Raw genomic sequence first — 23,533 nt, 5'->3', positions numbered from 1 at the left:
TCAAGTAAATTTTGGTGGGGCAGCTGTTCGCTGCTTCAGGATCGCGAACCCGGATGCAATCGTGAGTCAATGTCATACAATCGCATGCAATATACACAAAAGATTCGCCCGAAAAGCTCTCTACAGGATTAGAAACCACCTACATAGCATGTCAGTGCGTCGTGCCTGCTATAGTCTTATAGTACGTCATGATCATGTCCAGATATAATCTCGAGCACCATCAGACCGCGATCAACAAATACGCTGCTGCGATTCTTCACCCTTCATCTACACAAGACATATTTTGAACGAAGTGTACTACGCTGTTCTGAGCGAAGTAGACTGTAAGCGATGGCCAGTGAGTTAGCAGGAGGACAGTGTGAATGAGGGTATGAAAAGTGTAGCAATGTACATTGTGCAAAGACCCTCCACTGGATCATCCACTACACTCATAAGCCGGTAGAAATGCGCACATACGCCTTTAACATACAACATCCTCATAACCCACAAAACACTACCTACAATCCTCACACACGGTCCCATCCGGATTTCTCTTCACATCCGGAGCCTCTTCAACCTTCAAATCCTTCACAAGATCCTCCGCGATCCTCTCCTCCTTGCCCTTGACCTTAACATCGATGCCTCCGTCCTTCCCCTCATCGGTACTAATCTTCACAGCATCTTTCTTCTTTCCACCAACATCGCTATGGCCCAGATCTTTCTTGGGATCGATATGATCCCGGGCGAGCTGTTTTAGGACTTTGGTTTCGGGGAAACCGCCGGCGGTTTTGCGGTCCCAGAGGAGCACTTTTTTGGCTTGCACTTTCCCATCATTTGGCGAGTCTGTTGAGTTGGGTGGGAGGTACGTCTGTGTTATTAGTACGGTAGACGTGAAGCTAGGGTGCATGAAATCAAAAGAGCATGATATCTGCTATCTTCTTTGCAGGAGAGGATTGGGAGAGGCTTACTTACAAGCTCGACTTGAAAGAGCCCACCAGTGGCAGGTATAAGAGCTATTTCACCGATTTGGGTGCCAAATGTGGAGAGGAGCTCCTGTCCAAACTAATGATATGTGAGTACTGGTCAGAACTAATGTGGTGGGGGTTGATGTACGTATGCAGCCCGCAACATCCAGCGGCATTGCGTGCAGTATGTTATTGTTACGCGAGGCAGGTTTACTGGAGCTACTTGTGTCGATGCCATATTTAGTTGTTGCGGTATCCGTGTCGAGGTTTTCAGCATCAATGTGTAAAGACGCGAGGGTCCGAGATCGGCTTAACAGTTGGTTGCGTCATCACCTGATGGTTCCTTTATAACTGGGCATCGCAAGAGCCATGTCGGAGCTTCAAGTTCATCGCACTCGTAACTGAGATGGTCGATTTATGCATCATATACCCTTGAATGTCGCTTTCTCTGAAGATAGTCGCAAGTCCTCTCTATTTGATTATTTAGTACCCAACAATCACAAACCAGTTGTATCGCTGATGGTTGCGTTGCTCTCTTGACAACAGCAAATAGCACACCTGTTCTAACGCCCACCCTGACGGTCATGACAGTTGGGCAGGAACGATAGCGAAAAGGGGACCTTAATGGACGTGCTCGGTGCATGTGATTGGCTAGCACTAATTCACGGCTGCCCACGATTGGCGCAACCACTGTGATTAATGCTCGGCAATTTCGCATGAACCAGTGGGCTCAAGCGTTGCAATAAGGGCCAGGGTGTCCTGTTCGCTGCCGTTGTGAGATCAAAGGCTGCTGTCATGCTGCGACACCTTTGTGTGAGTGTCGTCTCGAGGATTTGGCTTGTTGCGCAAAGAGATTTTAGTCGTGTAAACAAACAGAGGCCGGGGTAGCTCGATTTTACGGTCGCCAGCCGTCTCGCAGCTTTGTGCCCGAGTGACTTAAGATGAGTGCGATGTTTCAGACTATGTGATGTGATGCATGGATCATATTTTGGACATAACTTCTCCAGACATCGAAAGCACCACGCGCTGAGTGATTACTTCCTGGTACGTCACGCTTAGCGCGTTGCTACGGAAGAGCAACCGCGGTCAGGGAAACCTCACGACTCCTTTTCGACAGACAACTTGCCCACAGTCACATTGTCCACAGTCACTTGATCCACCAATTGTCACGCTATTCGTATCGTCTCCAGAGCAATCGTTGTAAGTGATGCACTCCGCTGAAACCCTTGTTCCCTGGCCGCCGTGACCGCAATTGGCGCACACACCACATCATCTCACACGCCGTTTCAACCACATCGAGCTGCCACTCGTCCTCTCCACACAACGCATTCACCACTCCAGAGGCACTGCTGACGACAGTTCGCCCCCACCGCAGACATGAGTTCCGGCGTGCGCAACCTTCGCGCTATGTTCGAGCAGAACGCAGCTTCTTCTCCTGAACCCCGCGGCCGTTCCCCAGGAAGTTCTTCAGCAGTCGACGACACCAGCCGCCCGACCTCCAAAGTGCGCGCTTCATTCGTTTCTGTCGAGCACACACTCCCTCAGCCAACCGATTTCGGTGCTATCAAGGGCACACCGTCCAACAGCACAGCTGCACACCGCCGCGAGAGCTTCAGCATCAGCGAAGACACCACTGGAGAAGTTGCAGAGCTCAAGAAAGTTATAAGTGAAGAGAGAGAGGAGCGCCGGAAGAGCGCAGCCATCATTGAGCCAATTCCAGAGCAGGCAGTAGCTTCACGGGAATCTTCAGTAGGCCCACCGCCTATCAAAAACGAGCCCGAAGGAGATATGGTGAACCTCGGGACCATTATGAAGGGCTCTGACTTCCCTGAGCCTTCAGCGGATGCGGCAGCTGGCGCGCCACAGCCAAAGGAAGCGCCAGCCCCTGAGCTGCCCGCAGTCACGGAAGAGCCCGCAAAGGAGGAGTCTGCCCTAGCACCAGTGCAGGAGACTCCGGCCGAGAACCCAGACAAGGCTACAACAGGAGCACAAGAAGAGGTGTCTCTGAAGCCAGCGGGTCCAACCGATGCTTCTGCTGTCTCTGGCAGCAAGACCCTTCCTCCACCGGCCGAAGAATTGAAGCCTGCAACCACTGAGCCCGCCGCACCCACCCCAGCTGCTCCAGCTGCCCCCGCCGAGCCCACTGTAGAGACACCGAAGCCAGCTTCAAGTAGCACCAAACCCAATGGAACACCGGCGACAAAGGGCAAGCTCGAGTTCAAGAAGCCTGCGACTATTTCCATCACCAAAGCCTCTGCATCCAAGGGTACACCCGTCAAGAGCCCGCTGCCCAAGGCCGCACCGAAGACACCCACTAACCCAAAGCACTTAGCTGCTACGCCTGCGCCGAAGGCAGCTACACCTGTCTCGAAGCCTACTGCAGCTGCTAAGCCTGCAGTGAAGCCAGTCTCAAAAGAAGCAGCCAAAGCAGCTGCGCCAAAGCCAAAGACCAGCCACACATCTCTGCGACAATCGACCGCCACAGCACCTACTGCTGCAGCAAAAGGAAAGACAGTCGTTACTGAGAATAAGAAGCCAGCAACAACCAAGCCAAAGTAGGTATTTTCCGAGCTTAAATATTACCACGCTGATTACCGCACCACAGGGATCCCATCACCACTTCTCCCCCTGCCCTCAAGAAGCCAAAGCCGAGATCGCCCACCCGTCCCGTCGCGCTGAACTCGCGCCTCACCGCTCCTACCGCAGCATCCGCCGCGAAGTTGCATGGGGAGGAAGCAAAGGTCACCCGCAAGCCTTCTACCGCAACCCGCCCTGTGACGAAGCCTGCAGCCACCAAGCCTTCTCGTCCTTCGGTCGCACCCAGTGCGAGCACGAACAAGCGACCAGAGTCGCGCACTTCTACAGTTGGGGCCAAGCCCGGCTTCCTTGAGCGTATGTCGCGGCCGACGGCAGCTAGCGCCAGCAAAGTGCATGAGAAGCCCACTTCGCCACCCAGAAAAGCTCCTGCGAAGTCGAGCATTCTTCAGAAGAGTAAGAAGAAGGTGGAAGAGGTTGCGACTAAGGCGAAGGAGGCGGTGACGTCGAATGGTCATACAGATGAGGCCGCGAAGACTGAGCCAATCAACGGCACCAGCGCCCACACCGAAGCCTCTGAGGAGCCTGCTGTTGAGCCGGTCACAGAGTCTGTCCCTGAGCCTGTTGCCGAGAAGGCGGATCAATTTGAGCCTGTAAAGGCAGAGACACCTGTCCCAGAAGGCGAGTCATCCGCTCTGGAGCTGCAGACGCCCAACTTCCGGGGTGAAGCCGTCCGTTAGTCACCTTGTGTGCCACCTCTTGGGAAAGAGGCTGTCTGGCTGCAAGCTAGTATTCTTGCCCGTCTGATATGGTTCTTGCTCCTCTATTTCTTTCTATACCAGCATTTTCAGGAGCGTTCATTCGGCAGAACTTCATATCCATTGGCGGTGTTTTTGATTCAGAGGTTCAGGTTTGTTGCATTACTTCGCTACGTCCGTCGAGTCTGGATAGTGCAATTCGTTCTGAGAGCTTGGGCTGAAGGCTGGAATGTGCTAAAGGCGCTATGGCACGATGACAAATTGTACGATAAAATACTCGGGCCTACCACCAGACGTGTCTGGCCTCCTTTGTAGCATAGCAATCAATGTATCCTCACTCAGACTATGTTCACGCAAGTTGTGTATGGGGCTAGTGGCGGCGCGCGCGGTCAGGTGATTCTCCAATAAAAATGTTCGGACTTCCGACAACCCCCAGGTCGAGCAACAGCAGACGTTAGCGTCGTCCTTTCACTTTCTCCTCTTCTTGTTGTTGTGTCTAACAGTGTTTGAGATGAGGGTTCAGTCACTCATCAGAGCGCAATCGCTCGCCACAAGCAGCCTTCGCACAGCTGCTCGCACAGCTTCGCGGACCCCTTCGCGATGCGCTCTGTCGACCGCCGCGGCGTCGCGCACACCCTTCACCAACGGATTGAAGACGGACACATGGATCAACAACCAGCAGAAGAGATGGCAGTCTGCGGCAGCACAGGTGTGAGTGCAATTGCCATTGTTGCAATACAATGGGTTGTGGCGAGGAAGCAGTCGAGCTAATCGAAAGTCAGATTGGCGCAAGCAAAAGATGACCCGTCAACATTGTCCCAGGACGACATTGTCGCAAACCTCGATCCCGTCGAATGGGAGCGTTTGTCTCGAGTCCGTAACATCGGTATCGCAGCGCACATTGACTCCGGGAAGACCACCGTCACCGAGCGCGTTCTCTTCTACACCGGCCGGATCAACGCCATCCACGAAGTTCGAGGCAAAGATGCCGTCGGTGCAAAGATGGACTCGATGGATCTGGAGCGTGAGAAGGGTATCACCATCCAGTCTGCTGCAACGTTCTGTGACTGGGTGAAGAAGGACGATGAGGGCAAGGACGAGAAATACCACATCAACTTGATCGATACACCCGGGCATATCGATTTCACAATCGAAGTGGAGCGCGCGCTCCGAGTACTTGATGGAGCTGTCATGATTCTCTGCGCCGTCAGTGGTGTCCAATCTCAGACAATCACGGTCGACAGGCAGATGAAGCGCTACAACATTCCTAGGTTGTCGTTCGTCAACAAGATGGATCGCATGGGCGCAAACCCGTGGAAGGCTGTTGAGCAGATCAACAAAAAGCTCCGCATCGCCGCTGCCGCTATCCAGGTCCCTATCGGACGGGAGGACGACTTCTTGGGTGTGGTTGACCTTATCAAGATGCAGGCCATCTACAGTGAAGGTGAAAAGGGGGAGACTATCAGGGTTACAGATGAGATCCCAGCGGACCTGGTTGATCTCTGCAAGGAGAAGAGGGCAACACTCATCGAGACTCTTGCGGATCTGGACGATGAGATTGCCGAGATCTTCCTGATGGAGGAGACACCTACCATTCCCCAGATCAAGGCTGCCATCCGCCGTGCAACTATCTCCCTGAAGTTCACTCCCGTCCTGATGGGCTCTGCGCTTGCTGATAAATCCGTCCAGCCTATGCTCGACGCCGTATGCGATTACCTACCCAACCCCTCCGAGGTCGAGAACATGGCGCTGGACAAGAAGAGGGCTGAAGCACCGGTCAAGCTGGTCTCATACAACTCGCTGCCATTCGTCGGTCTTGCGTTCAAGCTTGAAGAGAGCAATTTCGGCCAGTTGACTTACATCCGTGTCTACCAGGGTACTCTCAGGAAGGGCATGAACGTGTTCAACGCAAGGTCAGACAAGAAGGTCAAGATTCCCAAGATCGTGCGCATGCACTCCAATGACATGGAGGAAGTCCAGGAGATTGGCGCTGGAGAAATCTGCGCTGTGTTTGGTGTCGACTGCGCGTCTGGTGATACTTTCACCGACGGCGGCCTCGGATACACAATGGTAAGTGCTGGTCTATGCCCAGAGGATCGCACCACTAACACCTGGCAGACCTCTATGTTCGTTCCTGAGCCCGTCATCTCCCTCTCGATCAAGCCAAAGCACACCAAGGATACCCCCAACTTCAGTAAAGCCATGAACCGCTTCACCCGTGAAGACCCTACTTTCCGCATCCACGTCGACCCCGAGTCCCAGGAGACCGTCATCTCCGGCATGGGTGAATTGCACTTGGATATCTACGTTGAGCGTCTGCGCCGTGAATACCGCGTCGACTGCGAAACCGGCCAGCCTCAGGTCGCCTACCGCGAGACGCTCACCAAGCGCGTCAACTTCGACCACACCCTGAAGAAGCAGTCCGGTGGATCCGGAGACTTCGCGCGTATCATTGGGTGGATGGAGCCCTCCGAAGCCCTTACAGACAACAAGTTCGAGACCCAAGTCACTGGTGATAACCTGTCCGAGAAGTTCTTGTACGCTTGTGAGAAGGGTTTTAACCAGTCCATCGTCAAGGGTCCTCTGCTTGGTCACCGCGTACTGGGTACAACCATGGTCATCAACGACGGAGCTACCCACGCTGTCGACTCCAGTGAAATGGCCTTCAAGAACGCCACAGCCCAGGCTTTCCGCAAGGCCTTCGCACAGGGGGCCCCTCAGGTTCTCGAACCTCTCATGAAGACCACCATCACCGCGCCCAGCGAGTCCCAGGGTTCGGTTATTGGATTGTTGAACAAGCGCAATGCTGTTATTATCGACACTGAGGTCGGGCCGGAGGACTTCACCGTCTACGCCGACTGCTCGTTGAACTCTATGTTTGGTTTCAGTTCGCTGCTGCGTGCTAGCACACAAGGAAAGGGCGAATTTAGCATGGAGTTCAGCCACTACAGTCCTGCGCCGCCGCAGCTGCAGAAGGAGCTTGTTGCGAAGTATGAGAAGGAGAGGAAGGACAAGGACTAGAGAAGTAATGGCTTGGGGAAGAGATGAGATGAGAAACTTTCGCGTGATCGAGTTTCATGTTACAGTACGACTAGGGCTTGCATATAGACGGGCGCATCGGAAAACTTGGGTACTGTAGTATAGTTGTACAGTACGATTGATGTATGTATTGTATGTGTACGGGAACAAATGATATCCCCTCTATTCAGCGACGTTATCTGGCCTTCCCTCCTCAACACTATGCACCGGTAAAGGGATGTACGCAATATCTTGGTTGATGCAGACCCGTCTACAGTTCCAGAGGTTCGCGTCATGAGACATGATTGTGCTGCCCCAATCTCTCATCATCCCAGAGCCGTTCTAACCCGTTCGTCAGAACAGGCGATACTCACCCCAAACACAGCCCACCAAAACGTGTACAAGACGCCGATGGTGAGAAAGACTGCGCTTTTTGGGTATAACGCCATTCTCAGAAAGCCTACCGTCAGCTCGAAAGGCGAATTCGGTTGTGTATTGTTTAGTGCCATGTCCTCGGGCTGAATACATTCTGCGGTGGGGTTTGTGGATTTGGTAACCCATTCAAAAGCGGGCAAGGCTTGTCGAGGGACTTGATTGTGGGATCGCCTGTTCAGTGGTGTGAATATTGAAAGGAATGGTGAAGAAAAGCTCGAGTGAGACGGATGGAAGGTGCATGCCACTTGGGGTTGTGTACCGTGATCGGGATGATTTGCTTATATCTCTCTCGCACTTTCTCAGGCAATGATTCTACGAGATGTCTCCACGTTGCTCTTTCCAGTGCTATATGTACATGTTCGTGATCGTAAATCTGCGATGGTGTTGTACATATGTAGGTCAACCGAGGTTGCCTTCTTCTTCTGTCCCCTGCAGTTGTCTGCTATGTGTGCCTAGTTCTTCTCGGCGCGAGCAGCCTTCATGCTCTGGTACTGTCGCGACAGAATTGTAGGGCGGCTGTTGATGCTGCCGAAGGCTTGGGTAACGATGGGCGAGCTGTCTGTGCGGATGGTAGTGCCGATGGCCATGAAGAAGCTGTAGCCAGCTGTGAGCAGTCATTCGCTAGACACTCTACTATGTTCATACCCAAATGTCGCCGCAGATCCCATCATGTATTGCCCGAGTGTTCGCAGCATGCCGTTTGGCCCGGGACCGAATCGAACGATGTTTGTGAAGCCTGGCATCGTCAGTACAAGCTTCTTAACGATTTCTTGATTATGCGCACCGAAGATGAAGCCAATAATAAGACCAACAGCTATTCAAACCGTCAGAGAGCCATTCAAGTCGTACCGAGTCTTTGCGACGTACATCCACCCATCATGCCACCCATCTTCACTGCATGCTGTTAGCCGACTCCACAGTCCAGGTGGGTTGTGGCAGCATACACTTGTCAAGCGTAGAGGGGCCATGCGCGCCGTCTCCTGGCATAGCTCCAACAGGTACTGGCATCCTGACGAGTGTGTGAGACGCTTGTATAGAGAACGAATGCGGAGAGAAACACGGCGGTTTGACAGCTGCTCGGTGCCGAAGAGCACTCCACCTTAGCTGTAGTGGTCTGTGCCAGCTGCCGCCAAGTGAGCTCCGCAGATGTGGATGTACACTTCCATAAACACACGTCGACTGGACGATATTGCAGCCCCCGTGGAGAAAACCCCCAGCCTACATGGCACATAAATGGAAGCTATTTCGAGGGGCAAATTTTGACTTTTGCACGAACTCTAGCTCTCAAGCCTCACGTTCACTGATGCTGACCACGTGACCGATAACTAAACGGTGCACCGCGCCACAAGGAAATGTCTACGATTCGAGGTTGTTGCTTTTTGTAGTGCTTCTCAGTGCACGCAAAATCATCACGAACATCTTGCTCGAACAACTGTTCTGCTGCACCGCTGCTCGTTCCACCCAGCGTCATACCTATCACCTGTAGTCTGCGCAAGCGAACGACTAGGCCAGGCCAGCGCCGACGACCTCCCGCTCCTGGAATCTTAGACCATCGAACCCGTCCACCACGCTTCACCCAACAGCCCGTTACGCGGCCCCTATATCGATATTCCCTTGCCAGTCCGGCTTTGCTGCTGCTGTACACTGCACCCCATCTGCAGGCCTGCATCGCCCGACGTCGCACGGGCTCCCCGGAGACAGGACAGCACACGACAGACAACATAGCCGCGGATACTTCCCTCTGCACCCGCTGCACTGCCCGACTGCTGCGCTCGACCGCGACGCATGAGCACGTGAGCTGTAGCGTGGACTGTCGCTGCCCTTCCCCGCTGCATCTTGGTGGTCTCGCGACTGCCACGCTGTCTCGCTGCGGCGCCCAGGACGGGGGACACGGACGACCTCCAAAAAGTGACGACCCTGCGCATCAACAACGCGACCACCTTCCACGGAAGCCGGCCGCCCGCCCCTCGCCTCACCAATGACGGCTGTCGCTCCTCCTGTGCAATTTCAGAACATCAACCGGCAGGCATGGAGCGCTGAAGGAGGCGCGAACGGCGCCATGTACATGCCGCGGAAAAGCGCTCAGCGAACAAACTCATCCTCCTCCCTGTCGTCGCAGGCCTCGTCCACATCCACTATTTCAGCAGCCTCTGCGCAATCACAGCCCAACGGCGGCGCCCTCCCCAACGGCACCGACGCCAGCGCGTGGGCAGCCCGCAAAACAAAAGGGCCCAAAGGCCTCTACCCAGCAACCAAGACCGAGCCTGTCGCAGGCCTCTCAATCGCACGACCACAGCAAATCGCTACTGCAGGCCCTGGCGCATCGGCAGCCTCTGCCATGAGCGCCTTGCAGGCACCATCCGCCATGGTTCCCTCACAGCAGAATGGCGTCCTGCAATCGCAGCAGAACGGCGTGCAACGACCAACGGGTGAGAGCACTGCTATACTGCACCTGATTCCTATGAACGGCACATTTGAACGCAAGACCATCACTGTGCCCTTCTTCCCAGACGTACTCCGCATCGGTCGCCAAACCAACAACAAGACAATACCCACCCCGCTTAACGGGTACTTCGATTCGAAAGTCTTATCTCGACAGCATGCAGAAGTTTGGGCAGACCGCAACGGCAAGATCTGGATTCGCGATGTCAAGTCATCCAACGGCACTTTCGTCAACGGGCAACGGCTGTCGCAAGAGAACAGAGACTCGGACCCTCATGAGCTGCGGGAACAGGACATGCTGGAACTTGGTATCGACATCGTTAGTGAGGACCAGAAAACCATCGTCCACCACAAAGTCGCCGCTCGTGTCGAGCACGCTGGAATGTATGCTAGGTCACCCAACGAGGCACTCGATCTAAATTTCGGCGAGCTGGACGGCAATCAGATGCAGAACATGATGGGAGCCAACGGTCAACAGCAACTGGCGAACATGCGCGGCCGAACTCCCAGCCAAGGTTCGATGAACGGACAACGCATGCAAATGGCCGGCGGTGTACAAGCATATCAGAATGCTATGCAGCAGCCACGCCACCCCAACTTCTGGCTGCAACCGATCACTATGGAGCAGGTGGTCAAGAAGCTTAATGTGAGTGTCTAGTGCAAACAAAAGCTGCCAGCACTAATCTTTCCAGGCTGAGATGAAAGCGGCCAAGCAACAATCGCAGGAGCTGCAACAAGCTCACCAGTACATCAATGCTATACTATCCGCAGAACCTAAGAAGGAGCCGGCGAAACAGTCGCCCGCAAACTCCGTCAAGATATCACCAATTAAGGACATCAACCTCAAGGCCAGGTTCTCCGACCCTCCTGCCCCTCCACCACAACAGCCTCTCCCCGAGAAACCAAATGCTGCATTGTCGCTTAAGAGGTCAGACACCGAGCATCCCAAGATAGCGTCGCCTGTACGGTCAGACGCACAGATGTCAACCCTCACAGAAGCTTTGAATAGCGCCAAGAAGGAGATTGAGTCTCAGAGTATTCGACTCCGGGATCTGGAGTCACTGTTGAGCGAAGAGCGCCGTGCGAGAGAAGACGCTGAAGAACGAGCGAATCGACTAGAGCGAGAGTCAATCAGGGAACCTGAGCAGCATGGAGAGGCCGATGAGGAGGCGAAGGAAGCAGATGAGTCTGTAGTTGAAGAGGTGGGCAACGCTGGCCTGGAGAATGGCTCCGCATCGCCTGCCGCCGATACCACAGCGCGCTTGCAACACCGCCTGGAGACCATGATGTTGGAGATGAACGAGATGAAGCAACAGATGGAGCGATACCGCGAACGTGCTGAAGCTGCAGAGTCTGACCGCAAGAGCTTGGCCGAGATGATCGAGAACATCAGGAAAGACAATGCAAAGTCGATTGGTGGTGGCGGCAGGAGACGAAGCCGAAGCGGCGGTGATGGAGCAAGAGAGCTCACAGGAGCCGGTGTCGACGGCTCTGAGGACGGCAACGATGCAGAGGAGGGCGAAATCACCATCATCAAGGACCACGACGTCGATGAGGACAGTGCAGGCACGCTACACCGAAGAGCCAGCCAACAAAACGGGCATGCTGTAGATGGCGAGGCAAAGGAGTTCTCGAAGCCATCCAACGCCCTCTCGGTTCAGCGTCACAGCAGCGCTGACTTGATGTACCATGGTGGTCCAGTCGGTGCTATTGTGACAGTAGTCGCAATTGGTGTAGCTGTTATGGCTATGCTCAACCAGTATCCAAAGGCCGAGCGCTGAGTGAGCGCACATCAACTCGCCTAGGCCGATACTACCGCAACAAAGAATTCGCCATAGAAACGGCGGAGCACAGTGGCCGACTTTGATGGGTCTGAGGGCGATCCCAAGCCCAACAACCGGCCCCCTTGAGGGACATAAGTTGGACAACCGCCTCCAGATTCCCCCCCTTCCCGGTTCACCCAGCAAAGCGCTGATGCCTCCTCACCACAACACTATCACCAACCTCCCTCCATACAAATACGACAAGCATCTGAAGACCACGACCATTCACACATGCAACGAATAAATTTTGGATCGAAATCAGCGTTACACAGCTCATTATATCGGCTGATGTGACGATCTTTTTTTTTACAACGGCGTTGCACAATTGGGCAAGCACCAATAGGCGTTTATCATATATTTTTCGGTGTTCTTTGGCGCCTGCGGGCATTTTGGATGGACGGAAACCTCAGCGGGGTTTCTACAAGGGCAGTGTCCCTAGACATTCACTGTAACAGCTAGCGAACCTCTCCTTTGTAGCATTATGAATTATCTAGCTTGGGTCTTGGATGACAACAAGAACGAGAGTGGAAGGTAAGGAGCGGGCCTGTTATGGCTGAGCTGTTAGGTTGGTACGAGTTGGGGATTTGGGACCTTCAATGATACATATTCGACCTTTTCACACTGACGCTGCGCTTCGGTTGTCTGAATTTCACGTGGGGTATCTTCGCATCGTACTGTCGGAATGAAACCAAAGCGCGAGGAAACTACTTGAGCCCAATACACACCGTCACCGTACTCAGTGTCCGTATCCTCGTCTCTGGTATTTCCTCTTCCTTCCCTTTATCTCCCTTTCCCTCCCCCGCCACTAGCCCCTCCCCTTCCGCATCCTCCTTGATCTCTACATCATCAATAGCTTTCACACTCCCCATCTCAACCCTCACTCTACAATCCTCCTCCCCCTGAAACTTCACTCCCAGCTCCAGCGCCCGCGGTATCGCGCGCCCCGTTGCTTTCAAGTAGACTTCCTCTCCGCCCACGCTTCGACTCTTTCCTGATCCTTGAGCAGCGGCAGCGGATATCGAGGCTTCGACGTCCGCGGCTGAGAGCCGGCCGTTCGCTTCTAACCCTTTCCCTCTCCTTTGACTTCTGGCTTTCCCGCGCCCGACCGAGGCAGCAGACTGTGCTTCCCTTTTGCTTATCTGAACAAGCAGAGACCGAATCCGTTTACACGTGGGTATAAATGGCGAGGAGGCGGTTATGTACAGCACCTTTGGACTTTCTGCAGAGGCGAAGGGTGTTGGGATCGCGGGGTGCAGGAGCGGGCGTTTGGAGATTGTAGCGTTCGGGGGCAGTTGAGGTCGCTTGTTCTTGTCTTTCTTGTTTCTACGCTCATGGTACGCGCGTTTCAATTCTGCGTCCCTCTTCACCCGTTCCTCGTATGTGGGGACTGGGGCATTGGGATCTCGGCGGAAGGGATTGATGGGGCCGTGGAATGAAGGGACATATGTGTTCCATGGTCCGGCTTTTATTCGGGGTTCCCATGGCTTGGTCGAGTCTGCATCGTTCGTTGTATTATCCTTTGAGGTTTTTGAGTTGGTGGTTTTGCTGCAGGATGGTTGCGCTTGGCCGCAGGGTGGGGTGTCTTGTGGCTGTTGCTCTTCGGGGTTGCTTTTAGGTTTGGGTTCACCGCTACGAGTTCGCTTTTGGCCAGCCATAGTGGCAAGGCGTGAGTTATGGGTGTTGAGAAGTTTGGAGAAGGAAATTATTTCGGCCGGTGTGAAGTCAAGGCGCGTCTATGGCAGGCGCGTCTTTGGCAGGCGCGGTCTGAACTTCTTTCCTTATCGATACCGTGTCCGCCGGGTCAATGCACGCGTCGGGTCACCAAAACATCACAAAATCATCAACACCATAACTCAGCCAAATCATGCCCGTTCTTGAAGCCCTTGAAACTGCACGTGCAGAAAGTGCAGATGGTTCAATTTGCTACCAAGAAGTTACTGATTAGACAGGGTTGTCATATTCAATGTTGTCGCACAATGATAGAGGCGTGACAACTCCATGTGCAGAGGCAGACTTGCAACGCCACAAACTCAACCTACAACAAGAGCGTGAGCTCTGTGAGTACATAGAAGTACTTACTGAGCATTGCCTTCCACCTACAAGGCAAATGGTACAGAATTTTACTGCAGAGATAGCTCACGAGAGCGTTGGCAACACCTGGGTTACTGACTTCCTCAAGTTAACTGCAGGCAACAATTGTGCCTGTTCCAATCGTGTTTGACGTTGGTATCATACTTCTCTCCTTCACAGCACCAGGTTCTTATTATGCCTCGCTCTTCACCAATTCGAGCAGGAGTCTCATCAGAGAAGACTACCTCGGTAAAGTTGTAGCCTAAGTTGTCACCTTCTTCGTACTTATCAGGGTTGTAGGCATGTGCCCAGGCATCCTGCTCCTTCTCTTGATCAGGTGTCAGTCAGTGAAGGTTTCCACCCTGGTGCGCGGTGCGTGTAACCTGCCTCATACATGATGTTTTCAAACGTTGTTATACTCATTTCTGGTACAACTTCTTTGAAATCGCCATCAGCAATACCCTGCCAGGGCTCCTTCTCACGTGCGTCGCATGAGGACGTCGCGATCTGGATGATGAGTTCCTTCTGTTGACGTGTCAACAACAGGCTCCTGCCGCGTCCCAAATCGTTCTCATAAAGTATATCATCCCATAGAGCTACAGCGTGATCGTTGGCTTTCATTTCTACCATTGAAGCAACTCCGAGAGGGTGCTTGTGACCGTCCCATAGTGGTTGCGAGATCACGATAGTCTCCCCGCATTGCGGTGAGAGCGCCCACCGCGAACGCCCTCTCAACCACCCTCAACTCAGTGCGATTTGCCTTAGGAGCTCGGATCTTCTTGTACTGCTTATAGTTGAAGTTTTTGCAACGCGCAATAGTCTGTGCAGGCATTGTGGTGGTTGATCTACTATATGCAAAGTATGGTGTTGACATGAGATGGTTGGGGACGATCGCGCACGAGCCCCCTGATCGGCCAAAAAAAAAAACGAGCTCCTTCGTAAAGCTACGAGCTGGACCTCTGCTCGGGCGCATACCTTCGAATGCCTCGGATTCGCACACAGTAGATGCTATTGAACTACAACATGAAGTTTGTCATATCATAGGCAGTTCTCTACCCTTCACCCACTTATCTCCTTCTGCGAGGAACAGAACCGCAGCTCCCCATGAGATTTCCATGACGCTAGCCACCCAGAACGGGGGACGGATGTGAATTACGCCTATGGACGCAAACCGTCTTTCAGGCTCCACCTCCTTCCTCCTTGAGAACTAATACGACAACAACCTCAATGGCACAATCCCTACGGCACATCCACCTCCCGGGCATCGTTCCCTACTCCACAGCCGCCCGCCTGCAAGAGTCCCTTGTCTCGCGTTTTCTGGCCTCCAAACCACCCTCGAACGCGCCGGCACCGTCCTCACACATTATAACCGCCCAGTTCGCGCCCGTCTACACCTGCGGCCGCCGAGAGATTGGTACAGTCTCACCAGAGCAGCAGAAGTACCTGCGCGCAGATGGCCGCGCAGAATTCGTCGAAGCCATGCGCGGTGGCCAAACGACCTTCCACGGCCCAGGCCAACTCGTCGCATATCCTATCATTGACTTACGCACCCACAAACTCACGCCGCGCGACTATGTTTGTCTCCTAGAGAAGTCACTTATTGCTACGTGTGCAAAGTATGGTATCAAAGCTATGACGACTGAGCACACGGGCGTGTGGACCAGTCCAGATGATAAGATTGCGGCAATCGGGGTGCATATGAGGAGGAATATTACGAGTCATGGGGTAGGGCTGAATGTGGGCACGGATCTGTGGTGGTTTGATAGGATTGTTGCGTGTGGGTTGGAGGGGAAGCGGACGACTAGTTTTGAGAGGGAGGGAGTGACAGGAAAGAGCGCAGAGGAGGTGGGAGATGCGTATGTGAAGGAGATCGCGGGACGGCTGTTGGGGGTCGAGGGTGTCGATAGGGCCGGGCAAGAGCAGGTTGCAGAATATTTCAAGGTGTGATCGAGGCCTCAATCAAAGGACGACAATCACGACACAAACAAAGACGCCTTCCCTGCAATCCCTCATCTGATTCTACCGCTACCAATAGTAGCGCAGCTTCCGGACGACAAATTCAGGACAATACCTTAGACAGGCGGCAGTCTCAACGGCCGCGAGAGCACCCAAGAGGAAAGAAAAAAGGCCGCCCATGTCACACCGCATTCAGCAAAACTCCTGCTGTAGGATTAGACGCCTGTGACGCCTCAAAGAGAGTCAAGGAATTCGTTCAACAGGGTTCTTACGAAAACCAGGCGGGTTACCAGGCAGTGGACATTGGTCGGCCGGCACGATCCTGCCTCAATACTTCTTCTCGTGCCAAGCAGCGAACAACTCACACTACAGGTATTGGGGCCAACAACAGAGCTTCTGCAAGCATCAGCCGTGTTAATATATTGTAGAAGATGCTGGATGTTTTCCCTCTTCTATGTATCAACGCGGCGTTGTGGTAAACTAGATCTACAGCTTGTTGGCGCGCCTCGTCTTTTTAGAGACCTTGTTGAAACCATGATATTTTGCCTTGAGGGGTCACAGGCGCCTGATCCTTCTGCAAGAATCCTGTCAAACGCCGAGCTGCAGAAGCCAGGACTGTAGTCTCATAGTTCGCATGTCCACCGAGGTAGACGCTCTGGGGATCACCCCTCAGAAAAGAAGGAAGCGCAGCGTCGATATCCGATCTCAACATTCCCGTTTTCGCTCTATATCCTTTTCGATCTGTCGTGATTCAGACGCGCCAGCCACCATCACAAAATCATAGGGCCAAGTGGTGGTGCCCTAAACGCCGGACTAAATCCAGTGTCGACCAATGAGGAGCCAGGACTGAGCATTCCTCGCGACAAGCTCAAGTGACCATCTAAGCCACGGAGAACAACCACCATCCAATTAGTTTCTCAGTTTCCGTTTTGTTCACTCGTCAAGTGGAAGGAGCAGGGTGTCGCGTGGCTTCAAGGTCAATCCGCTTGCTCAAACGGGCATCTTGAATCTCGCTTTTTGTGACCACCCCGCGGACTATTTCCCCGCAAATGATATTCATCGAAATGAAGGAGAAGGGATGTTTGCGGATGCCACTACTTCACCGTTCTCCTTACCTCTCCCCCGACAGTCTCTTTAATTACTCATATTCTTTCAACTACAATCTATCATGATCTTCTTCTTGTCGTTCTTTTTTGCCGTCTTGCTCAACGCTCTGCTCAGCAATGCCGCTCCCTTCGTCGCTGAGAAGAGAGGTCAGTAACACAAGTCCCAGCTCACTGTATCAGTATACTGACACCAAGTAGCAATCGACACCACTCTCCTTCAATCCTTCAGACTAATGTCCCAATACGCCTCCGCAGCCTACTGCTCCAACAACTTTAACTCCCCCGGCGACCAAATCCAATGCGGTTCAGGAAACTGCCCGCTAGTCGAGCAAGCAGACTCAGCAACCGTGCTTGAGTACAGCAAGTACTTCTCCCCTCCCCACCACTTCCACTTTCGCCCACCAAGCTTACGCCATCTAGAACAGAGACCCTCACTGATGTGACCGGCTTCGTGGCGGTCGACCACACCAACGCCGCCATTGTTGTCTCCTTCCGAGGCTCTCAATCCCTCGACAACTGGCTCACTAATCTCGATTTTGGGTTCACTAGCACGGATATTTGTGACGGCTGCACCGCGCACTCCGGATTCTGGGAATCCTGGGTCGATGCGCAGGGCTCTGTTGTTACTGCTGTAACAGCCGCAGCTACCAAGTATCCTGCTTACAAGATATCTGTAACCGGTCACTCCCTGGGCGGCGCTATTGCGCCGTTCGCCGCCGCGCAGCTGCGAAACCAGGGGCTCAGCGTCGCTCTTTACACTTTTGGCAGCCCTCGCATTGCTGGCACTAAGCTAAGCTCCTACATCACCAATCAAAGTGGTGGGAATTACAGGATTACGCACTGGAATGACCCCGTTCCACGAGTCCCGCTGTTGACCATGGGGTATGTGCATATTAGCCCGGAGTATTACATCAACAAGAAGAACAAGGTCGCTATTGCGGAGAGTGACTTCAAGGTGTATGAGGGGGCGATCAATTTGATGGGGAATGCGGCGTGGTTGCTTACGGATTTGGAGGCGCATCGGTGGTACTTCACGCAGATGTATACGTGTGCAGATATGAAACAGAAGAGGGGGTTGGACGAGCTGGAGGGCGTGGATATAGTTGCGAAGTTCTAATACAGATGATACTGGTTAGGGAACGGGATTCAGGAATCGTGGATCAATGCAAGCACACGAGAGCCAAATCCAAGTCGTCGCTCATAGGCATAAATCGAGTTCTCATTACTATCATGGTCTATAGGATATCAGATCATCGAGCCTCATTCTTAGACAAGCAAGAAGCTGCCCCCGCACCAATACACTCAAGGTCTTCTTAGACTTTCTCTACTCTTCCAACTCCACCATTCTTCTCCTCAAACAGCTCTGTCTCAACAGCCTTGTCGGTCGGCCTAGCCTCAACGCCTACCTTCGACTCATTAAACGCATCCAACTCCTTCGCCTTGAACAAGTTAAGGTAGATAGGGAAGGAGTATGCGATCAAGAAGCCTGCAAGCGGAACACTCATAGCGATCCTTGTGTTGCGTGCATCGACGATGGCGCCGAGCATGGGCGGGAAGACAGCGCCGCCGGACACGGAGGCGACGAGGAAGGAGGCACCGCGCTTGGTGTGGCGACCAAGACCACGAAGAGCTGTTTCCAGTTAGAAGGCTTTCTAAATGCGCTTGGGAACAGTGAAATTTACAGAGAGTGAAGATTGTTGGAAAGATGCAGGACTCGAAAAATAGCACCATGCACAGCATGGCAATTGCGGCGTCGCCGGTGGTCGGGATGGATGCAGTGATGAAGATGACACAGCCGGTCAAGAAGCCAAGCAGGATGTAGCGAGGCTTGACCCACTTCATCATGAGAGATGCGACGAAGCGACCGACAGCAAAGAGGGCTTGGGCGATGGCAAGAAGGTTGGAGCCATCGGCGGTTGTGAGACTAGGTTTGACCTCTGTCACGTAGTGGATGAAGAATCCGGCGACGGCGACTTGAGAGCCGACGTAGCAAAACTGTGCTGCTACGCCCCAGAAGAGAGTGTACTGGCGGCGAAAAGGCTTGTCGATGTATCCGGTCGCAGTTTCCGTCTTCTCGGACTGAGCGGCGACATCGGCATCTGTGATTTCGGGGATGCTGGAGCAGGGTTAGTTTGAAGGGACTGTGTCGGTTGTGAGAAGATGACCACTTACGGGGCAAAGAAGAAGACGACCGCAAGAGCGAAGACGAAGCATGCAATACCGAGGTACACCCACTGCACTGACTGCAAGCTGTTGTTGTTGACGTTCTTGAAGAGAACGAAGGATGCGAGGACGGGCGCTACGACACTACCAATGGCCTGAAAGGCTTGCGCGAGGTTAAGACGGAGTTCCATCCATCTGGGAGGACCACATGTAGCCTAACATATTGCAATCAGTACAGCTCCACCAAATATCGACTTCCAAGGCAACTTACAATGAAAGGATTCGCTGACGTCTCAAGCGTACTCAGACCCGAACCGACAACGAACATGGCACCACAGAAGCCACCAAATGACCTCTTGACACCACTGGGCCAGAAGAGAAGAGCTCCTGCGCCGTAGATGCAGAGACCGGTGATGAAGGTCCATCGGTATCCGAATTTGCGGACAATCCAACCACTGTATGTGAGAGGGCCGATGAAGTAGGCCCCGAAGTATGCACTGTGGCCGTTAGTACTTGGCTTTTGCCACGAGAAGAGGGTGCGTACGCTTGAAGACCGGATGATTGTGCAGCAGTGACGTGGAGTGTTTCCTGGAAGTGCTTGTTCAGGACATCAAGCAGACCGTATGCGAAACCCCACATAAAGAAGAGAATGGTGACAAGAGACACCTTTGCAGGTTAGTCACGCTGTGTTGCGCAAGTTATCGACGTACAGGAATGATGGATTGCTTCGTTGTGATTTCGCCAGCACCTGTGACGGCGTGGTCATCAACGCTCTTCCTTCGTGTGACATTCTCCGTGGCTTCGACTGCTGATGGGCGACGTTCAGTGTTGCTATCGGTCGACGATGAGTCGCTCCTGCCGAAGTTGAACCTGCCCATGGTGTATGGATGGTAATAGATAAGAAGAGAGGAAAGTGTTATTCAAGATAATGGATGAGGAACACTGAGCTTGGGCTGCTGCTCCAAACCATATGGACACCATGATAGTTATATACAAATCAAATGCTGAGCATTTACTGTTGTTGATGATAGTCCTAGTTCTGCGGTGCTTCCGAGATGCCAACAAGACGTACCCTTGTAGGTGTACTTGGCCTTTGAGCCGCCTCTCTGTGAAGGCAATCGGACCGAAGCCATTACACCAGTAAACCATTGAGGTAGCACTGATCCGGCAAGGCTTCCTTGAACTACGTGAGTGCTCGGGCCACCGATGTACTGAAGGCCCTAGTGCGTTGAGGACGCGCGATCGTGTACATGAGGTTGAAAAGAGCTGGAGTGTGGGATGCGACGGCGTACCTTGGCCATAGACCCCACAGCACCCCATGGGAAAGCAGTTCTCCACTTCGACCTCATCAAGAATTTGTTCGAGATGGTTGGCATTGTGGAGACGATGGCCATTATATATGTGTATGCGTCGAATGTCTGTGATGGTGAGCTGTCTCGAACTGCTGTAAAGGGCTCCTCGAGGCATCATTCTGTACAAAACCTCACGACAGTTGTATGTACAGTGACGCAGACCCGACAGATCCGTGGTAAGCTGGCGCGAGGTGTAGTGCATACCGTGAAGCTAGACACGCACTTCCTCTCCAACGACGTCCCAAAGTCGTAATACGTTAGAAGTCAAGAGAACTTCTCCTGCTATGCACTTGGCAGGTCTGGCAAGGAATCGCTCATTTGCTTGGTCGATGATGTTCAGAGGCGCCGCGGTGCCGCCAGAGCCTCATACTAGCGTCAAAATTGCCGGTAGTGCTGGTCTGAGCGCTGATATCGACATCTCAAGACCTTGGAGTATGCTTGGCTGTCCAATGAAGCAATTCCAGGCCTGATCGATGTCGGCCTTGGTACTCATTTTGGCCCTGAGTCTGAGTGCGATGTTGTGCGGAAAGATTGTCGGACTACCAAGCATCGTTGTTTCAAGCTTGCTGTGCTGCAAGCCCACTTTCACGCAGACTGAGATCCTTGGCGGATGATACGCAAGATGCAACGTCGAATCGTCGTTTGAGAGGTTTTCAGACCATGCTGTTTCGGGTGACTGCTCCAGTGCTCCACTTTGAGCCTCGCTGAGTCGCATCGATAGCGTGATGGTTTCCAATGTTGGCGATACGTGCCCATGGGGAGAAACTCCAGCTGGGGTTACCGCGACTCCACATCTCAGGCGTGCTGTTCGGTCATGTTGAGGAGCTGGGCATCGCGACATCGCTTGTAGTAGGGCCAAGAGAAATTGTTAGTTCGTTCGAGGGGACTTGCTATGTGTGATATTCTTGCTTTTATTGTGCTTGTTGGTTGAGCGCTGCATATCAACTCAGCTGATTGGACCTATGCTGGAGCAACAGCGTCAGCAACCTATCGTCACTTTATAACCAGCTGATTGCATGTGCTCGCCTCATTGTCATTTTCGTTCAGTGTTGCCGCCTTCCGAGGAGAAGACTACAACATAGTCAAGCCAATACCTCCCGTGTGCTTAACGCTTGCCTGATTCCTGCTGTCGATGCCACCTGTGATAGGTGCTGCACGGTAATTGTACAGGTAGTAGTGAAGAGAGCCGTCGCCTGCGCCAAAGCGCTGGTCCTCGAGGAACAGCGGATTGTCGAGGAGAGTGAGGGCGTTGAAGACATCGAAGTCAGCCTATTCGTGTTAGTATCGCATTAGATTCATAGACCTCATCAAGACTTACCTTCTTCGCAAGGATCAAAGCGTCCTTCATCAGTGAGTTGAGCCTTGTCTTCAGCTTGCCCTCATCCTTTTCGAATGCAACTTCAGATGCATAGTAGAAGAGGTATGCAGCTTTGATGGTGTTGTGCTTCTTGTTTCCGATGACAGTACTCTCCAAGTTGTAAAATGAGAAGTAGTCTGTGATCTTGTGTGTGTCGGGGTCTTCAACGACATAGCTCCATACAACTTGCTCCTTCGGTTCCTCCTTGGGGCAGATCCAGTGCTCAAACTCAGTCTGGTCGAAAACCTGGGCCATGTCCATACGTTCGAGGTAACGCTTCAGTAGGTCAAGTGCGGCAGGTACGTCCTTGGACTCCATCTTCCGCAGACCCGGTGTCGATGTGGTATCTGGCAGTTTGTATCGATTGATCTGACGCAGTTTTGTGCTGCCGTGCGGTAGAGGTGAGAAGCCGACATCGTACAACTTCTCCCAATCAAGGGCACGGTGGAAGTAGCGGCACGTCGAGACCGGTGTGGGAAGAAGAGATCCGACGGTGTATACAGCCTGGAAAGTACCCTCGACGTAACAACGACGGGTGATCTCCTTGATCAAGACAGGCGCCAGTCGCTTCGAACGGAGCTTCTTGTGGACGCAGAGGAAGTTAACCTCTGAGCACTTGAGCACCTTCTCGCGTATCCGCAGCTGAATGGGGATACCCGAGATGAATGCGACAAGCTTGCCAGAAGCTGTTGCGCGGACACCTACGTGCCATTCCTTCTTCCAGCCAGGTGCCTTGAGGGCCCTACCGACGTTAGCCGTGATTTCTATTCCTCTGCATTTGTCGAACCTACCAGTTCAAGAACGATGGCGAGTACTTGAAGCGGAAGGTTGCGTCCTTGTCCTCAACGTAGTGGTTTGTGAGCAGATCGTACACCTCGTCGAGCTGCTTGGTGTCTTCGAGATCCATTGTGACCCACTCGAAGCCCGGGTACATTGGGCTTGGATTTCTGTCCACCTTCTCGATATCGATTTCCTTGATGGGGCCATCCGGTATCCGCTCCTTCGCAGACATCTCATCGAAGCTGGGTACGGGCTGTGTCTTCCAGAAGGCGTGATCAGCCATGTCTTTTGTAGCGCCCTGCGGTGCCAGACCAGTCAGCATCTCGTTGATGTTGAGCTTCTTGATCATTTGTTCCAGCTCTGCCCTATTGTTCGCCTTGGACATGAGCTGGTTCTTCAACGCAGGGTTGGCGTCCAGCAACATGCTCATCTGGTCCTTGCCCAGCTGTCCAGCGGCTGGCGCATTCAGGTCCGTAGTCTCGGGCGCCTTTCCTTTGCCAGTAATTGCATCCTTAATTTTGCGCTTCCTGCTTTTCTTCTTCTTCTCTGCAGCTCCCTCTCCTCCTACGGTTTCTGTAGCTTCGTCACCGCTCTCATCCTCGGACACGTGAGCCTCGTTTTGTTTGCTGGTTTCGGCGATGACCTCCTCGGCTGCGGCGGCGGTCGTGTCGGGGTCAGATATCTTGGACGCTTCTTGAGGCATGACGACGGTGTTGTTGTTGTTGTGTTGTCCTCGGAGCTGCCTAGGAATAGGTAATCGTGGCAGGTGGGGCAACTCGAACCTTGTATGGAGG

General features: G+C 53.2%; 13 protein-coding genes across 13 annotated transcripts; 5 read left to right on the top strand and 8 right to left on the bottom strand.

The window, feature by feature from the left end:
• Window positions 1–493: 493 nt before the first annotated feature.
• Window positions 494–1,182, bottom strand: BU25DRAFT_329597 (uncharacterized protein; the record flags this gene model as incomplete). Its single annotated transcript, XM_033702323.1, has 3 exons — window positions 494–847; window positions 952–1,041; window positions 1,093–1,182. The coding sequence occupies 3 exons, from the start codon at window positions 1,180–1,182 to the stop codon at window positions 494–496; spliced, it is 534 nt and encodes a 177-aa protein (XP_033566743.1).
• Window positions 1,183–2,109: 927 nt separating this feature from the next.
• BU25DRAFT_405876 (uncharacterized protein) lies at window positions 2,110–4,574 on the top strand. The gene is made up of 2 exons (XM_033705153.1): window positions 2,110–3,499; window positions 3,550–4,574. Exons 1-2 carry the CDS (start codon window positions 2,322–2,324, stop codon window positions 4,217–4,219), a joined length of 1,848 nt encoding a protein of 615 aa, XP_033566742.1. The 5' UTR covers window positions 2,110–2,321; the 3' UTR covers window positions 4,220–4,574.
• A 113-nt stretch (window positions 4,575–4,687) lies between these two features.
• Window positions 4,688–7,415, top strand: BU25DRAFT_357058 (elongation factor G, mitochondrial). The gene is made up of 3 exons (XM_033703561.1): window positions 4,688–4,948; window positions 5,020–6,307; window positions 6,356–7,415. The coding sequence occupies exons 1-3, from the start codon at window positions 4,749–4,751 to the stop codon at window positions 7,256–7,258; spliced, it is 2,391 nt and encodes a 796-aa protein (XP_033566741.1). The 5' UTR covers window positions 4,688–4,748; the 3' UTR covers window positions 7,259–7,415.
• Window positions 7,416–7,846: 431 nt separating this feature from the next.
• On the bottom strand, window positions 7,847–8,842 carry BU25DRAFT_76653 (uncharacterized protein). The gene is made up of 5 exons (XM_033712100.1): window positions 8,635–8,842; window positions 8,558–8,584; window positions 8,475–8,504; window positions 8,336–8,426; window positions 7,847–8,284 (listed from the first exon to the last, which is right to left on the bottom strand). The coding sequence occupies exons 1-5, from the start codon at window positions 8,696–8,698 to the stop codon at window positions 8,143–8,145; spliced, it is 354 nt and encodes a 117-aa protein (XP_033566740.1). The 5' UTR covers window positions 8,699–8,842; the 3' UTR covers window positions 7,847–8,142.
• On the bottom strand, window positions 8,784–9,540 carry BU25DRAFT_76760 (uncharacterized protein). The gene has a single exon (XM_033712102.1). The coding sequence runs from the start codon at window positions 9,411–9,413 to the stop codon at window positions 8,988–8,990; it is 426 nt and encodes a 141-aa protein (XP_033566739.1). The 5' UTR covers window positions 9,414–9,540; the 3' UTR covers window positions 8,784–8,987.
• A 1-nt stretch (window position 9,541) lies between these two features.
• BU25DRAFT_76707 (uncharacterized protein) lies at window positions 9,542–12,001 on the top strand. Its single transcript, XM_033712101.1, has 2 exons — window positions 9,542–10,778; window positions 10,825–12,001. Exons 1-2 carry the CDS (start codon window positions 9,669–9,671, stop codon window positions 11,911–11,913), a joined length of 2,199 nt encoding a protein of 732 aa, XP_033566738.1. The 5' UTR covers window positions 9,542–9,668; the 3' UTR covers window positions 11,914–12,001.
• A 428-nt stretch (window positions 12,002–12,429) lies between these two features.
• Window positions 12,430–13,676, bottom strand: BU25DRAFT_470296 (uncharacterized protein). Its single transcript, XM_033710795.1, has one exon. The coding sequence runs from the start codon at window positions 13,608–13,610 to the stop codon at window positions 12,660–12,662; it is 951 nt and encodes a 316-aa protein (XP_033566737.1). The 5' UTR covers window positions 13,611–13,676; the 3' UTR covers window positions 12,430–12,659.
• Window positions 13,677–14,130: 454 nt separating this feature from the next.
• On the bottom strand, window positions 14,131–14,848 carry BU25DRAFT_470290 (uncharacterized protein). Its single transcript, XM_033710794.1, has one exon. It carries the CDS (start codon window positions 14,653–14,655, stop codon window positions 14,359–14,361), a length of 297 nt encoding a protein of 98 aa, XP_033566736.1. The 5' UTR covers window positions 14,656–14,848; the 3' UTR covers window positions 14,131–14,358.
• A 277-nt stretch (window positions 14,849–15,125) lies between these two features.
• BU25DRAFT_76639 (lipoyltransferase) lies at window positions 15,126–16,234 on the top strand. The gene has a single exon (XM_033712099.1). The coding sequence runs from the start codon at window positions 15,253–15,255 to the stop codon at window positions 15,970–15,972; it is 720 nt and encodes a 239-aa protein (XP_033566735.1). The 5' UTR covers window positions 15,126–15,252; the 3' UTR covers window positions 15,973–16,234.
• A 643-nt stretch (window positions 16,235–16,877) lies between these two features.
• BU25DRAFT_405872 (alpha/beta-hydrolase) lies at window positions 16,878–18,386 on the top strand. Its single transcript, XM_033705152.1, has 3 exons — window positions 16,878–17,234; window positions 17,286–17,451; window positions 17,508–18,386. The coding sequence occupies exons 2-3, from the start codon at window positions 17,321–17,323 to the stop codon at window positions 18,202–18,204; spliced, it is 828 nt and encodes a 275-aa protein (XP_033566734.1). The 5' UTR covers window positions 16,878–17,234; window positions 17,286–17,320; the 3' UTR covers window positions 18,205–18,386.
• Window positions 18,303–20,128, bottom strand: BU25DRAFT_470283 (glucose/galactose transporter; the record flags this gene model as incomplete). Its single annotated transcript, XM_033710793.1, has 6 exons — window positions 18,303–18,717; window positions 18,770–19,203; window positions 19,260–19,465; window positions 19,522–19,747; window positions 19,795–19,916; window positions 19,961–20,128. The coding sequence occupies 6 exons, from the start codon at window positions 20,126–20,128 to the stop codon at window positions 18,401–18,403; spliced, it is 1,473 nt and encodes a 490-aa protein (XP_033566733.1). The 3' UTR covers window positions 18,303–18,400.
• A 757-nt stretch (window positions 20,129–20,885) lies between these two features.
• BU25DRAFT_76618 (uncharacterized protein) lies at window positions 20,886–21,558 on the bottom strand. Its single transcript, XM_033712098.1, has one exon. It carries the CDS (start codon window positions 21,441–21,443, stop codon window positions 20,967–20,969), a length of 477 nt encoding a protein of 158 aa, XP_033566732.1. The 5' UTR covers window positions 21,444–21,558; the 3' UTR covers window positions 20,886–20,966.
• Window positions 21,507–23,475, bottom strand: BU25DRAFT_444632 (N-myristoyl transferase). The gene is made up of 3 exons (XM_033709398.1): window positions 22,751–23,475; window positions 21,921–22,701; window positions 21,507–21,871 (listed from the first exon to the last, which is right to left on the bottom strand). The coding sequence occupies exons 1-3, from the start codon at window positions 23,440–23,442 to the stop codon at window positions 21,674–21,676; spliced, it is 1,671 nt and encodes a 556-aa protein (XP_033566731.1). The 5' UTR covers window positions 23,443–23,475; the 3' UTR covers window positions 21,507–21,673.
• Between the last annotated feature and the right edge of the window lie 58 nt (window positions 23,476–23,533).

This window comes from Macroventuria anomochaeta (assembly GCF_010093625.1).
Source record: "Macroventuria anomochaeta strain CBS 525.71 unplaced genomic scaffold BU25scaffold_2, whole genome shotgun sequence".
NCBI classification, from domain to species: Eukaryota; Fungi; Ascomycota; class Dothideomycetes; order Pleosporales; family Didymellaceae; genus Macroventuria; species Macroventuria anomochaeta.
This window is presented reverse-complemented; position numbering and strand designations above follow the sequence as displayed.